This window comes from Canis lupus, chromosome 1 (genome assembly GCF_048164855.1).
Source record: "Canis lupus baileyi chromosome 1, mCanLup2.hap1, whole genome shotgun sequence".
Taxonomy (NCBI): Eukaryota; Metazoa; Chordata; class Mammalia; order Carnivora; family Canidae; genus Canis; species Canis lupus.
In genome coordinates this window covers 52,678,914-52,692,328 of record NC_132838.1, presented here as the reverse complement: position 1 = coordinate 52,692,328, position 13,415 = coordinate 52,678,914, and the positions used below count along the sequence as shown (strand labels likewise).

Genomic DNA, 13,415 nt, shown 5'->3' with positions numbered 1-13,415 from the left:
AATCTTTCAAATGCCAACACAAATAGAAAAAGCAGAACCCCTTAAAGGGACAGCTCAAGTTTTTTCTGGAGCAATATAAAATTAACAGATTTGCTATTTCAACAAGGGAAAAAAGCCCATTCCGATGAGGATTACCGCTGTTCGGTCTAACATACGTAAGCAATAGCTAGGACGCTGTAAGACCTAACAGTCTCGAACTTTGAAAGTTGTTTCTAGGACTTTCTTGACAACAAATGATCCCGGGATTCTTCTTTAACCATCTTTAATCACGAAGACATTTCCGGTCTTTTGTTCTTTAGTGACATTCCAACTCTCTAAGCTTCAGATTCCTTTTCTCTAGTTCTATAAAGATCTCGAAATTCCTATGAAAAATCTAAAATCCACGGTTCAATTCTATAAAACAGTTTATCAGTCTTCCAGGGATGCTTCTGAGACAGGAAAAGAAAAAAAAGAAAAAAGAAAAAAGAAAACCTCCTGAGTACTCGATTTTCAAATTAGACTTTGTTGGTCATTTTGTCTTCTCCAGGCTTCCACAGAAAAGCAGAGCTGCTAGAATTCGGCAGTCCAGGGCACTGCTCTAAGCAAGAACTTGTTAAAGGAATCCCAGAGTCGGCCAACATTAATCTTGTCGTTCTTCGCAACCCTCCGCTCTCCGCCAACAAAGCTTTTCTGCAAACTTTGCCCCTTCTTCTCCCCGTCCTTCGGAACGTCCATCCTACAGAGCGAGGCAGCGGCGTCCTGGGTTCGCTCTCCGCCGAAGTTCTCTCCGAGTCGGGACGACGTTTAGACTCGTCCTCGCGGTATTTCGTACTCACCCCCCCCCCCACCCCGCGCCCAAAGTGAAGTTAAACTCCCCAACAGTTCTCGCTTCCCCAAACAAAAGGACGAAAAGTGCTTTCGGCTGTCATCTTGCCCCGGCCTCCGGCTCGGTCCGCACTACTTTGGGGCTCCTCGGGCACATTCCCTCCAGTGGCCCGGCCCCACGCTGCTCCCCTCGAGTACTCGCAAGCCGCACCAACTCCCCAGCAGCCGCGGGCCCCAGGACCCTCCACTGTGGGAACGCGCGCGGCCTCCGGGAGAGCCCCCCGGGGAGCGCCCCGGGGCCGGTGTCCTTCAGGCGCCCGCGGGCCGGGCGCGGCCGGCTCCTCCGGGGCTCCTCCGGGGCTCCTCCCGGCCAGGCCCGCCACGCTCCGGGCCGTCGCGGTGCTCGCAGGCGCGGCGGGAAGCCAGGGGCGCGAGGGGGCTCGCCCCGCAGCCTCCCCGGGGCGCCGAGGCCGGCGGCGCGAGGCCCGGGGTCGCGGGCCTGGGGGGGGGGGGAGGAGAGGGGGAGCGTCCCGCCGGCGGGTCCCGCCCGAGCCCGCGGCCCCGGCCCGCCCGCCGCCGCCCGCCGCCGCCCGCCGCGCCCCGCGAGCCCGGCCTCGGCGCCGCCTCCATGCGCCCCGCCCGGGCCTCTGGGTCCCCGGGCGCACGGTCCCCGCCAGCCGCGACCTTCCCGCCCTCCCAACACGCCGGCGGGCGTCGGGTCCCGGGGAGATGGGCCGCCCCGGGGCGCGGGGCCGCGAGGGGCTGCCGAGGCGACTCACCTTCGTCCAGCAGCCGCTCGAGGTGGTTGAAGATCCCGCAGAAGTTGGGCAGGCTGCTCATGAGCTTCTTGTCGTTCATCAGCTGCATCAGGTAATCTGGGGTGGGCTTCGGCTTCTCCTTCGTTTCCATTTCCCCGACCATATTCCAGGCTCCGCAGCTCACTCCGCCCGCCGCCGCCGCCGCCGCCGCCGCCGCCGCCGCCGCCGAGGAGGGAGGGAGGGAGGGGCGGGGAGCCCCGGCCGCCGGCCGCTCGGGACTCGGCGTCCCGCTCCGCTCCGCTCCCGCGCCGGGCGCCGGGGCGGCCGGACCGCGCGCTCGCCGCGCTCTCCCCGCCCCCGCAGGCACTTTCCGCCCGCGGCCCGACGCGCTCCCGGCCCGCCGCCGCCGCCGCCGCCGCCGCCGCTCCTCGGCCGCCGGCTCGGCGCGTCCCTCACGAGGCCGGCGGGCGGGAGGCGGGTCTCCGCGGGCCGAGTGCGGGCGCGGGCCGCTCGGCGCCGGACGAGGAGGAGCCGGGCCGCCGCCGCCGCCGCCGCCGCCGCCGCTCGCTCGGCTGGTCGCGCCCGCTCAGCCGCCGCCGCCGCTTCTGCCGCGGGCTCGGGGTCTCTCTGGGCTGGTCCCCGCCGCGGCCGCCTCTGCCGCTGCCGCCGCGCTCTGACTCCGCTCCTCCTCTTCCTCCTCCTCCTCGCCTCCTCCTCCTCCTCCTCCTCACTCACTTGGCGGCGGAGTTCGCCTCAGTTCAGGCGGCGCTGCCAGCGGCGGCGGCGGCGGCGCGGGGGGAGGGGCGGCGGCGCGGGGAGGGCCGGGGGCGGGCGGCGGGCGGGGCCGCGCAGGGCGGCCGTTAGCGGGGCCCGGCCGGCGCGCTCCTCCTCCCGCCGCCGACCCCGGCCCGGGCGCCGCCGCCGCCTCCCGCCTCCGTCCGGCGGGTGGCCGGCCCGAGAGGGGCCCGGGGCTGGGGTCGCCGGCGCGGCGCGGCGCGGCGCGGCGGGCGGAGGGAGGGGCGGCGGCGGGGCGGACGGGCGGACGGGCGGCGGGGCGCGGCGGGGGCGGCGGGTGGCGGTGCTTTGGACTGGGGGCGGGGTGAGGGCCGCGCCGCTCCGCGCTCCCCGCTCCCCGCTCCCCGCCGCCGGGCCGGCTCGTCTGGCGGGCGCGGCCGGGCTGTGGCGGTGGGTGAGGGCTCGCCAGCGGGACGCTCGCCGCCGCACGCCTCATTCTCTCCTCCGTTACTATAGTTTTTTGTTGTTGTTTAAAGAAAAAGAAAGAAAAACTGTCGTCCGTTCTCACACCCTCCCCCCCCCCCAAAGAAAAGAATTTTTTTTAACGTCCTGTTGCTTCACGGGGGACTTTCGGGGTGGGCGTCACGTGCCCCGACACGTAGCCGTAAGGCCCGAGAGCGCGTGCGCGCGTCGAGCCCGGTGGCCACGCCCCCTCCGGGGGTCGCCCCGCCCCTGCCGGGGCCCCGCGAGCGGAGGGGGAGGGGCGGGGCCTGCGCGCGCCTGCGTGGGGCGGGCCGGGGCCGAGGCGGGGGCCGGGTGGGGGCTGGCGCGGGGGCGCGCCGTGGGGGAGGGGGTGGGGCGGCCGGGCGCTCGGACCCCAAGCGGCGGGGCGGGGGCGGGGCGGGTGGCTGCGGCGTCTTCGCTGCCTCGCGTCGGCTGCTTCTCCGCAGCTCGCGCGTCCCGGCTGGGCCCTCCTTGCCGCGGCGATGTCGTCGGTGGCGCCGCACGACCACCCCCGCCCCCTCCCCGCGTCCCCGCGTCCCCGCGGCCTCCTCCGGCTCCGAGCGCCGCGCTGCGGGACAGCCTGGCGAGCGCTGGGTCCCGCGTGGGCGCCCCTCGTCGCCCCGACGGCGCCGCCACCTGCGCGGTTACCTGTCCCGGGGGCGGGACGCGCTGGGGAGCGAGGCCGCCGCGGCGCAGCCTCCGTTCCTCCGGAGCCCGCTGCAGGCAGGACCGAGCTTGGCGCCGCGCGAGACGCGGAGGGGACGTGAGCGGTGCGGGCGAGGCTGCGCTCGTCGCTGATGGCACCAGCCTCGGGTTAGGAAGTGCAGCCGCAGAACCGCGTAAAAATCACGTACCTAGTTGGGAAGGTGGGAGGCAACATGCACATGTGCCCACGCGTAGACCTAAGGATACGGTGGGCAGGAGGGCTTTCCTGCGGCGTGACGGAGTCGGACATTTAGGTTTGCTTGGGAAGGGCTTCGGAACTGGCCGATAGAAATGTCAGTCTCAAAACCTGCCTCTGCATTTTTCTGCAAGCCCTATTGTGACAACCTACCGGCCAGCTGACCGCGGTGAGAGCTACAAGTGGCTGAAATCGGCTAATCATGTCCTCTGTGTTTTAACTGGGAAGAGCTTACGTGGGGGTGTTTTTTGTTGTTAAAATTTTGCCTCGTAGAAATTCTGAGGAACACTTAAGTTTGAGTTGTATTGAAACGAGCTGAATTTCAAACAAACACTCTTTTGAGAGTACCATGTAGCTTCTGTTCTGTTCACTTAAGGAACATTGTTTCTAAAATTAAGCTACTTTGGTAGAGGAGATAGAAATGCCCTGCAAAGTTAAAAACATTTAACTCTAAAATATTTTAAGTTCTCCTACTTACGTTGTTATTAACAGAAACATGAGACTATTCACCTACTCAGTTATCAGTTTAAAGGATGAATTTTGCAAATGCAGCAAACGGTATTTTGGTTTTAAAAAAGTTGTCTCTTCAAAAAAAATTTTTAAAAACGTTGCCTTTTTAAAAATTAATGTATGCAACAACTTGGGTTAGTAGCAAAAGAATAGGCATTTTAAAGGGTAACTAAGCTATTCAATGTAATTTGCTAGTGTAAAAGATGTCATTCCCCCTTCTTAATCAGTATACTTACTTATTAAGCTCCCAGGCCCTGTGTTAAATCCTTATATCCATGTATATCTCATTTACTCTTCAAGGCAACCTAGTAATTTAGGTATGCTATTATCCCTATTTTATGTAAGGGAAAACCCAGGCAGAAGGAGGTTAAGTAACTTTCCCAAGCCTATAGCTCATGCGTCCTGGATCTGGGATTCAGTTCCACTTATATTTTTTTTTTTTTCTGAAGCTTATGTTCTTCACACTTTTACTAACCCTGTGCAGTAAGTCAGGATGAAACTTTTGACGATCGATGTTCCATCATTTTTGATGGATAGAGATTGCAGTTTCATATGGCTCCCCTGGTTCTTATAATCTAGGTAAACCAAGTCAGAGTTAAAGAACAATAATCAATATTCATGTCCCATGTATTAAATCTCGTGTGGTTACGGCATTTGATAGTAGCTACTATATATTGCCTTTTCAAGTATACATAGATCACTTCTCCGCTCACAGTTCGTCCATGTGTCCCCTCTCATGAAAAACCCAAAGACCTTACCAAGGCCTTCAAGACCCCCATATGCTCTGGACCCTGCTGCCTGGCTGACCTTGTTTCTAATCTTCCCCTAGCACACTGGGCTCTCCCCCTGGAATCCCTTCCCATCCTAAAACAGGCCCAGCATGCTTTCTACTCCAGGATTTTGCATTTGGTATCTCCTTTCCTTGCAGAGCATTCCCCACACATCTATGGGCCTGCCTCCCACGCTTTCTCAGGTCTTATCAGAGAAGATTCCCCTTACCACCCTGTATAACACATGCATGGACATACACACACACACACCCTCTGTATTCTGTCTGCTTACTCCCTTCCCTCTGTTTTTAATTATTTTCATAGCATTTATTTCTACCTCTCATATTCTGTCTATGGGTAGATTTGCCTCTCACCTCCCCTCTACACTGTAAACTCCACAGGAACAAAGGCTCTACTTTGTTCTATTTGGAATTCCCAACACCTGGAATAGCATGTTTCATGTAGCTACTCATTAAAAATATATTCAAAAAAACATTAGGAACTGTGCAAACCCCTTACTCATAATCTTTTAATCCTTTACAGCAAACATTTTAGATAGGTGTGAATAGCCAGACTTCAGAGGAGAGGTGGCTGATGCTTCAGAGTAGTAAATAGTTGATCCCATACAGGCAGAACCAGGTCCATGCAGGGTGATGCCTCTGGAGACAACTGTGCTATCCATCCACTACATCCCTTCCTGTCTCTCTCACACTCCTGCCTCAGGCATTTTAGGTACATATCACCCCCATTAATTACCTAATATATAACAAGTACATGAGGAATACAAAAATTGTTGGGATACGTCACTTGCCTTTAGGAAGTTTAAAAATTTATAAGCTGCTATGGAAAGACTCTTTAATCACATGATTACAAAAATATCCTTACAATAGTCACAAGTTACGAGGTACCCACGGGCGAACTTCATCTTGAAGATCTTTATAATAGCTTTTTCACTGTGAAAAATTATGTCACCTAATATATGGACACTAAAAGTGTTTCCACATCTAATATCAGTAATTAACCATGAGTGGAAATACACCTTCTGTTCTCTAAAATATGATTGGCTTTATTTGCTTATTGCTATTCTTGACATTTAAAATAGAAAACTTAAAAAATAAAAATAAAATAAAATAGAAAACTTGAATATTCCAACATTTTTTTTCTTCCATCACCTTGGAGTTCTTGCAGGAACTAAAATGTTCTTCAGACTTAAGAATCCCAATCTTTGATGGCCCTGTGTCCCAAATATGTTTCTGTTTGTGTTTGTGTTTTTTAAATCTTTAATCCTTAAATCTTTCTACAAGAGAATGGGGCTTTTCTATAATCTTTTGTTTATTGTCTTAATTATGTTTGTTTATTATCTTAGATTTCTCAAGTGCCCTTTTCAATTGTGAGATGTCTTATCAGCTACTATTTAAAAGGTTGAAAATGACACATTTTAAGTGTGAATATTTTAATCGACAAATACTTGAGTACGTGTAATATCTAAATACCTGTTATTACCCCTAAGGCTAAGCCGGGAGTTAGTTTCCCAAACCGATGAAAAGTTAACTAATAAAAGCAAGTGCTGAAGACAAAATGCTACGGGAATGGAAATAAGCACTAGCACCCCAGGCCTGGACATTGAAGTGATGCTGCCCTGGGAGGTGGGGGGTACTGGTAAAAACCTGGAAAGTGTCAGGCTGCAGGGTAAGAATTTCCAGAAAGAGTAGTAGCTGCCAGTTTTGTGTTGGCCTCAAATGTCAAGCTAAAGTGTTCATGGAGAAGAGCCTTGGGAGTTTTTTTAATACAAGCAAATGAATCAATTAAAACAGTAACATGGATTCCTTTCAGTGAGGCATATTTATATATCTCTTAGTGCAAATGCACCATTTGTAAAATGAAAGGCATTGCTCTTCACAGCTGTTCCGTTAATTGTGCTGCCTTTTAAAAACCACCAACATGATAGTTGCAGATGTAATACTCACATTTAGCTTAAACCACTGCACAGTGGTTAAATGTTAACTGATGGTGTAGAATTTCTACTCATTTGACCCTAAATGAAACTTTAGAGGAAAAAGCATTCTCAGCCAGGATGCAGGCTTGTGCCATGTAATCCCATCTTCATTCCACACTGAAACAGGAACTTGAACTAAAAAAAATAACCATCTGTTAATTATAGAAATTTGAGAGTGAATTAAAAATGCATTTTGTTTTGATCAACTTTCAGACTGATTCATAGGTTTATGATTGCAAAATAATTTCCATAGTGTTCCCCTGGACTGTTGGTTTGTTGTCTTTTTGTCTTCAAGAGCTGGTTCATCCAGGATGCATCTGTAATTAGATTTTTCTTAACATATTAAACTGATACTGTTTGATTCATAATCTGTGCAGTAGGTGTTTGGTTTGGTTTTGGTTTTGGTTTTTTAAATGCTGCCTTTATCTATTTTTTTTTTTTTTTAAGTAAACTCTTCCCCCAACATGGGGCTCAAACACATGACCCCAAGATCAAGAGTCACATGCCCTACCAACCGAGCCAGCCAGGCTCCCTCTCTGTGTTAGTTTTAAATAACTAATGTGAGTAAACATTTTTTTATGAGCAAGGGAAGTGCCTGCTCATGTCCCAGACATCTAATCCAATGCCATTATCCTTTACTAAAATTTAATTTATCGCCTAAAATGCTGCGTTTTTCCTGTAATTACCGTATATTTGTACATTCTAAATAGTTTTTAGTAAGAAAGGGGAGACAAAAAAAAAGAAGACTGACATATATAGAGTCCCTACAAATTGTTTGGCACTTCAGTTATGATCTCATTGAGTACCCGGCAACTCTCAGTTAATTATTGCCCCCATTTTATAGTAAGGAAGCAAAGGCCCGGAGAGTCAATTTAAGTGATGTGACTCCTGTGACACAGTTAGTAAATGCTACGAACCGGGTTCAAACCAACCCTCAGTCCTGAGTGATTCACAGCACACTTCTGGCCGTCCTGGCCATGAAACTTGGTGCCTCTAGAGCTCTGTCTTTTAATGACTAAACTGCTGTCCTCTCTCAGTCCGTCATCTTTCAGTGTTCTATTCGGTGGTCATGTTGAATCTTTTTAGACAGTAAGCTCTTACAGCTCTTTGAAATACTGTTGATGTCCTATAGAGAAAAGATTGCTGTGTTGGGTATAAAATCTGCTCTATCCTAAAGCTGGGTATAAAATTGCACTCTATCTGTGCAACACTAAGTAAGTAATTCAGTCTCTCTGACATGTGAACTAAGTGATTTTGGAAGCCTTTGAAGTTCTAAAATTCTGTGATACTGAATAAGATGTTCTCATCCCTGTCAGTAAATTGATTTTGTTGTAATTTAACCTCTGTACCTAGGATAACCCTGTACACAGATGGGTGGTCACTGAATGGCAATAAGAACTCTAGTTAAAATTCTTAGGTGTCATTTTTTGCACTCCTTATTGAAATAAAAGTCATGTTGGATATTGGTTTTCCTTAGACAATATATTTGAAATTCTTACATTTTTATAATTTACAAAAGGTAAAACCAAATAGTCTTTCTTTTTTTTTCTTTCTTTCTTTTCTTTTCCTTTTTTTTTTTTTTTTTTTTAACATTACAACTGAAAAAGTGGAACATTACAAAATCACCTCTAGAGTTCCTAGTGGAGAAACCACTAGGAGAGCGTAACAGTTCCTGGAGAGTAGATTCCAGACCCCTTCCTCTTTCTACTCTTTAGACGCTTTACAAGTAGGCTACTTTCAAAAGTTATTTGTTTGAATGAATAAAAGAAAAAAAGAAAGAAAAACATAGACCTACTTGGGCTCTAGGGAAGGCAAGCAGCTGTGTAAGCTGCTCACCCAGAATACTTACCTGAGTAAATAGTAGCATCTGAAAATCTGCCTTCAGACATAGGGAACACAGAAGGGGAAGGAGGGGCCTCAGGGTCTGTTAGTATGTGAACAGTTTTTGCAATGTGATTTCATGATTCCTAAAAAGCATTTTGGAGGGTGAGATACCTCTCACCCCACAAGAAACACACCATTTGGAGTACCAGGGGCCAGAACATCCATAGTCCCCTGAATCTTTAATAGGTCAGAAAACAAGAATTTCCTGTTTTAAGATCAAAGAGGCTTTATCAGAATCACTTTAACTTCGTTTAAATATAAAATTAAAAGCAATTATTCACAGAACTGATATTCAACCAGTAGGCACCATAAAGTTTGTCAGTTTTTAAATTTTGAACTATTTCCACACCACTCAGGGCATCGTTGCTTCTCTTAACTACACTGCCCTGTCCTTCCCACAGAAGCCCCAGGAATCCCTCTGACCCAGAAACTAAAGGAGTAATGCCTGGTGCCCTGCTCCCAGCTGGGCTGACGGCCACTCGGGTCACCTGCACTTCTGCTGTACCGATTGTCAAAAAACATTTTGAATAATATTTACATTTGTGTCAGCTTGTTTGCATATTTAGAAAATTGCTTAGTTCATATTTTCATGAAATCTGAGTTTTACTAGTTTTTATTGGCTGCAACTGAATTGAGTATTTGGCTAATAAATATATACATAATATAACAATATAATAAGTTTTAGTTAATATATATTACATATATACCTATATATTTATATAGGCTCTTTGGGTATGTATCCAAGTTTAGAAAAAAAAAAATGTATGTAAATCATATTAACCCAGTTACAATGAAATACCAAAGTTTTCAGTTTTACTTTCTATTTTCTGCCAAATAATGTTTTAAAAAACAAGTTGTTGCCAGAGCTGAAAAATGAGTAATCATTCGCCTTATGGAAAACTGTGTATTTCACACCAAAGAAGCACCTCTGTTCTGCTCTATCCTCTGTCCTAGATAGCCATTCACGTTCCTTTGCTGAACTCTACAAGTAATACTGATGATGCCAGCATTTACTATTTCCTAATTATTCTGTCCAAGCCCATTTTTAAAAATGTGTTACAGTTACATTCTGTAGATCTTCTAGGGCCCCCAACTTGGTGAACTGGCCTTGGTGACACTGTTTTTCCTCGATACCAGTTGGTTGTAAGCATGGTTTTTCAGATAGAAATAAAATGCAGCACGGTGAAGTGAGTAACACATTTGTTTAACAGTTCTAAAATGGGTGCCCTGCATTTATAGTGTGAGCCTGGAATTAAGTAGTGGGAGAGTGCCCGCTGAAACTGTGACAGATGGTGGGGTGGGGCCTCTCCAGCACCCAAAGCATTTCTCTGTCCAGGTAAAGCTGTTAAGGGAACAGAAGGAATGTGAGGGGAGCATCATGACACTAAACTGTTAAATCATGAGATGAGGAAAGAAAAAAAGATTTGGCATTCAAAGAGTTCAAAGACAGGCTTGTAAACTGTCCCATCAGCTGACACACCAGCGATAACCCTTCTGTCCCTCCAGGACCGGCTTCCTCTTGGGCTTTCTGGCCCCTGGTGTGCAGAAGAGGCAGCCCCTCCTCCGCACCAGGTTCCTTGACCCCTGGGGACCCGTGGCCGGACTTGACCTTCTCCAGCCCCTCAGCTACCCAGGTTCCACCATTTCAGCTGAGTAGGTGCCTGATTTCAGGAAGGCAGCAGCTTTCACTTAATCAAAGGGCCCCAACCAGACCCTGTCGCCCCATGTGGACAAGGGAGAGGCCAGGCCTCCATGGAGTCTAGGCTGCTGAGCCCTGAGCCTGGTGGGAGGAAGGAGTGGGTCAGTTGGTGTCTTGTGAGTACTTCCTCCCGCAGTGTGAAGATATGAAATAATAGTACCTTAGCCCCATATACCTAACTACCTGCCACACCTTAGAAATGCTTTCCTTGCAGATGATGTAGGTGAATTGTCTTTAAACTCCACCCAAGGAAACCAAGTCCTAAAACGTTCACCCTGAAGGGTTCACTGGCCTTCGGAGGAAGCAGCTGAGCACAGAGATCCAGCAGCCACAGAAGCCCTGGGTTCATATCTCGGCCCTGCCATGCACCAGAAGCTAGTTAAACCATGTATGCCTCTCTTCTTACCTGCAAAATGGGGTAATGCAACCTAAAGACGGTGTCACCGTTCCTGTGAGTAAATGAACACGAGGTGCCCAGCCAAATCCCTGGCACAGAGCAAGCCCTCCGTGAATAGTATCATTTTAAAACCTAAGAAGAGTGAGGTCTCCGTATAGTTCCTGTGTATCAATGCACATGTGTTTTTGGAAAGCGTGTAAATAACTCTATTTACATTGAAATTGTATCCGCAAGACTCAGAAGTCCTTAGTCATCAGTTTCCTGTCACTTCCTATTTGCACGAACCATTTCCTGTTCCCAGGACTGCTGACACCAGGAAGTAAAAGGACAAAGAACCTGATGAAAAGGAGCCTTGATCCTAGGCTGGCTGTGCCAGCAGCAGAAACCATAGATGCAAAGCTGGCCCAGGACCCCCTAGCTCTTCAAGACTCTGTGGTAGAAAGACTCTGGAGCAGTGGGACAAAGGAGGACAAGGAGGCGGCCTCCATCCCTCTCCTGGCCCTGTCAGCAGCTGACCGGGCAGTTCCACCTCCTGGAAGGTCCAGGACTGCATGGACGGGCACTGCCTTCCCAGATGTTCAAGAGCAGCCAGGATGGCAGCATCCCATCCTTGTGTTCTAACACTGACAGTTGCAGGCTGACCTCCAGGTTAAACAATGGGATGTCGGAGCACCCGTTGGGCTGCATTATGCAAATTCAAGGGCCTTCTCCAATCCCTGCGAGGGTGGCCACAGCCAACAACCACAGGCCCACAGGCCGGTGACCCTGCAGGGGCGTCTACTCCGCCGGCCCTCAGCACGGCCATGCCGTCTTCACATCTCAGCAGCTAAGCCACGAGCACTCCCCCCTTTCACATCAGATGCCATGGGAAAACACAGCTCGTGTTTTGAGGAACTTAAGGTCTGAGAGCAGGGTGGGAGGAGACACATACACTCATCCACTCGCCAGTGGCTCCCGCAAGTCAGTTGCATCAGGGCACATATGAAGCAACTAGAGATACAGTGACAGCTCTGGCTTCCCGGGGCCTTCCCTGAAGTGATCTGTCCAGGTCTCGGCTTCCGCAAGACTAGCTCCGAGGCTGACCTCCCCCTGCCTCGGGACCCGTCGGCACACCCGGCCGCACATACACCCAACTCCGAAACGTTTACCCAGGGAGCCAAAACTTTCTCTCCGTGGTTCTCACGTTACCAAAGCAGCTTTCAGAGAGTCATTCAGGATGAATGCCAGTACACACAACTACACCAAGGTAGCCGAAAAGAAGAAGGAATCCTTTAAACACTTTCATAATTATGAGCCCAGCTTCAGTGACTCACTTACCTCATTATAATACTGATGTTGAACAAAATTTACATTTGCCTCACATGTTACCAAAAGGGCAAATGTTATCACTTGGATACCTGGGGGCCGTGATTCAGCCTGAACCTTAACTGAATCCCTGACAGGGACTTGATAAGAATTGTCCTCTTGATACCTGTTTTGACTCAACTCACTTACTGTAACCTGTCTATACAATTATGCACTAATTATGCTATATGGACCACAGCAAAACAAAAATAAAAACAAATCACTGATTTTTTTACAGCAGATTTGCCCGAGGCAAAATCCTGGTCCGGTGACTGAGCTGTCAACTCACTCCCTAAATGTCACAAACCTTAGCTCAGGGCTCAGGCCTCCCTCTTGAGGCTGCCCCACCCCCACCCAGTCTCAAGCACACTTGCTCACCCCCCTGCTGCCCCTGCTTTCTCCCATTTTCTCTTGTCATCTCGGTCAGAGGGTCATTTCCTACCAGCCCAGCAGCCTCCCCACACAGTCCCAGTGGCACCCTGAATTAACTTAAACTTGGAACTTGCTGGTGTGATGTGATAGAACTTTTTATCTATAACACAGTGTATGCATATTAGCAACACTGTGTCTCTCCTGTAACTGTGTTGTTAATGTCCATCCATGAAATTCCTGGATGGGAAACATAGCTGGCATCTCAATATAGCTTTTTAAAAACACTTAAGATTGCAGCACCTGGGTGGCTCAGTTGGTTTAGGCGTTTGAGTCTTGAGCTCAGCTCAGGTCTCGATCTCAGGGTCATGAGTTCAAGCCCAGCACTGGGCTCCACACTGGGTGTAGGGCCTACTTAAAAATAAGAAATAAAGAAAGTACTTAATATATGATTTATGATTGCTATTTATCCTTCATCTGACCCTATATTCAGGCGTCTCCACTGTGTATACAGTTCATTAACTGTGTCACTGTAGTAAAAGAAATAAAGGGGAATTGCATGAGGAAGAAATGAACACCAGGAAAACACTCCACCAGGCGGTTTTGTTTTTCAAGTTCTAAACAACTACCACTCTGCGTCTGCTAGCTCCAAGTTCAGCTCATCTGTCTCTCGACCCCGTGCTGTTAACACGGCTCTGGTCCTCCCATGGATCCTAAAGTTTGCCGTGGTTCCAGGTGGCTCAA

At 49.7% G+C, this 13,415-nt stretch overlaps 1 protein-coding gene across 15 annotated transcripts in view; it reads right to left on the bottom strand.

Moving 5' to 3' along the window:
* QKI (QKI, KH domain containing RNA binding) overlaps positions 1–3,826 on the bottom strand; it is a 166,979-nt gene extending 163,153 nt beyond the window's left edge. For 5 of the 15 annotated variants that reach the window (XR_012032830.1, XM_072830226.1, XM_072830237.1 and 2 more), the window contains exon 1: positions 1,584–2,164. Coding sequence is in view for 7 of the 15 variants with exons in the window: in XM_072830226.1 (XP_072686327.1) it covers positions 1,584–1,725 (142 nt within the window). In the remaining 8 variants the exon portion in view is untranslated. Of the gene's footprint in view, positions 1–155; positions 814–1,583; positions 2,186–3,655 lie in introns of those variants that run through there. The other 10 variants (XR_012032820.1, XM_072830215.1, XM_072830243.1 and 7 more) reach the window with 5 other exon arrangements.
* Positions 3,827–13,415: the final 9,589 nt, after the last annotated feature.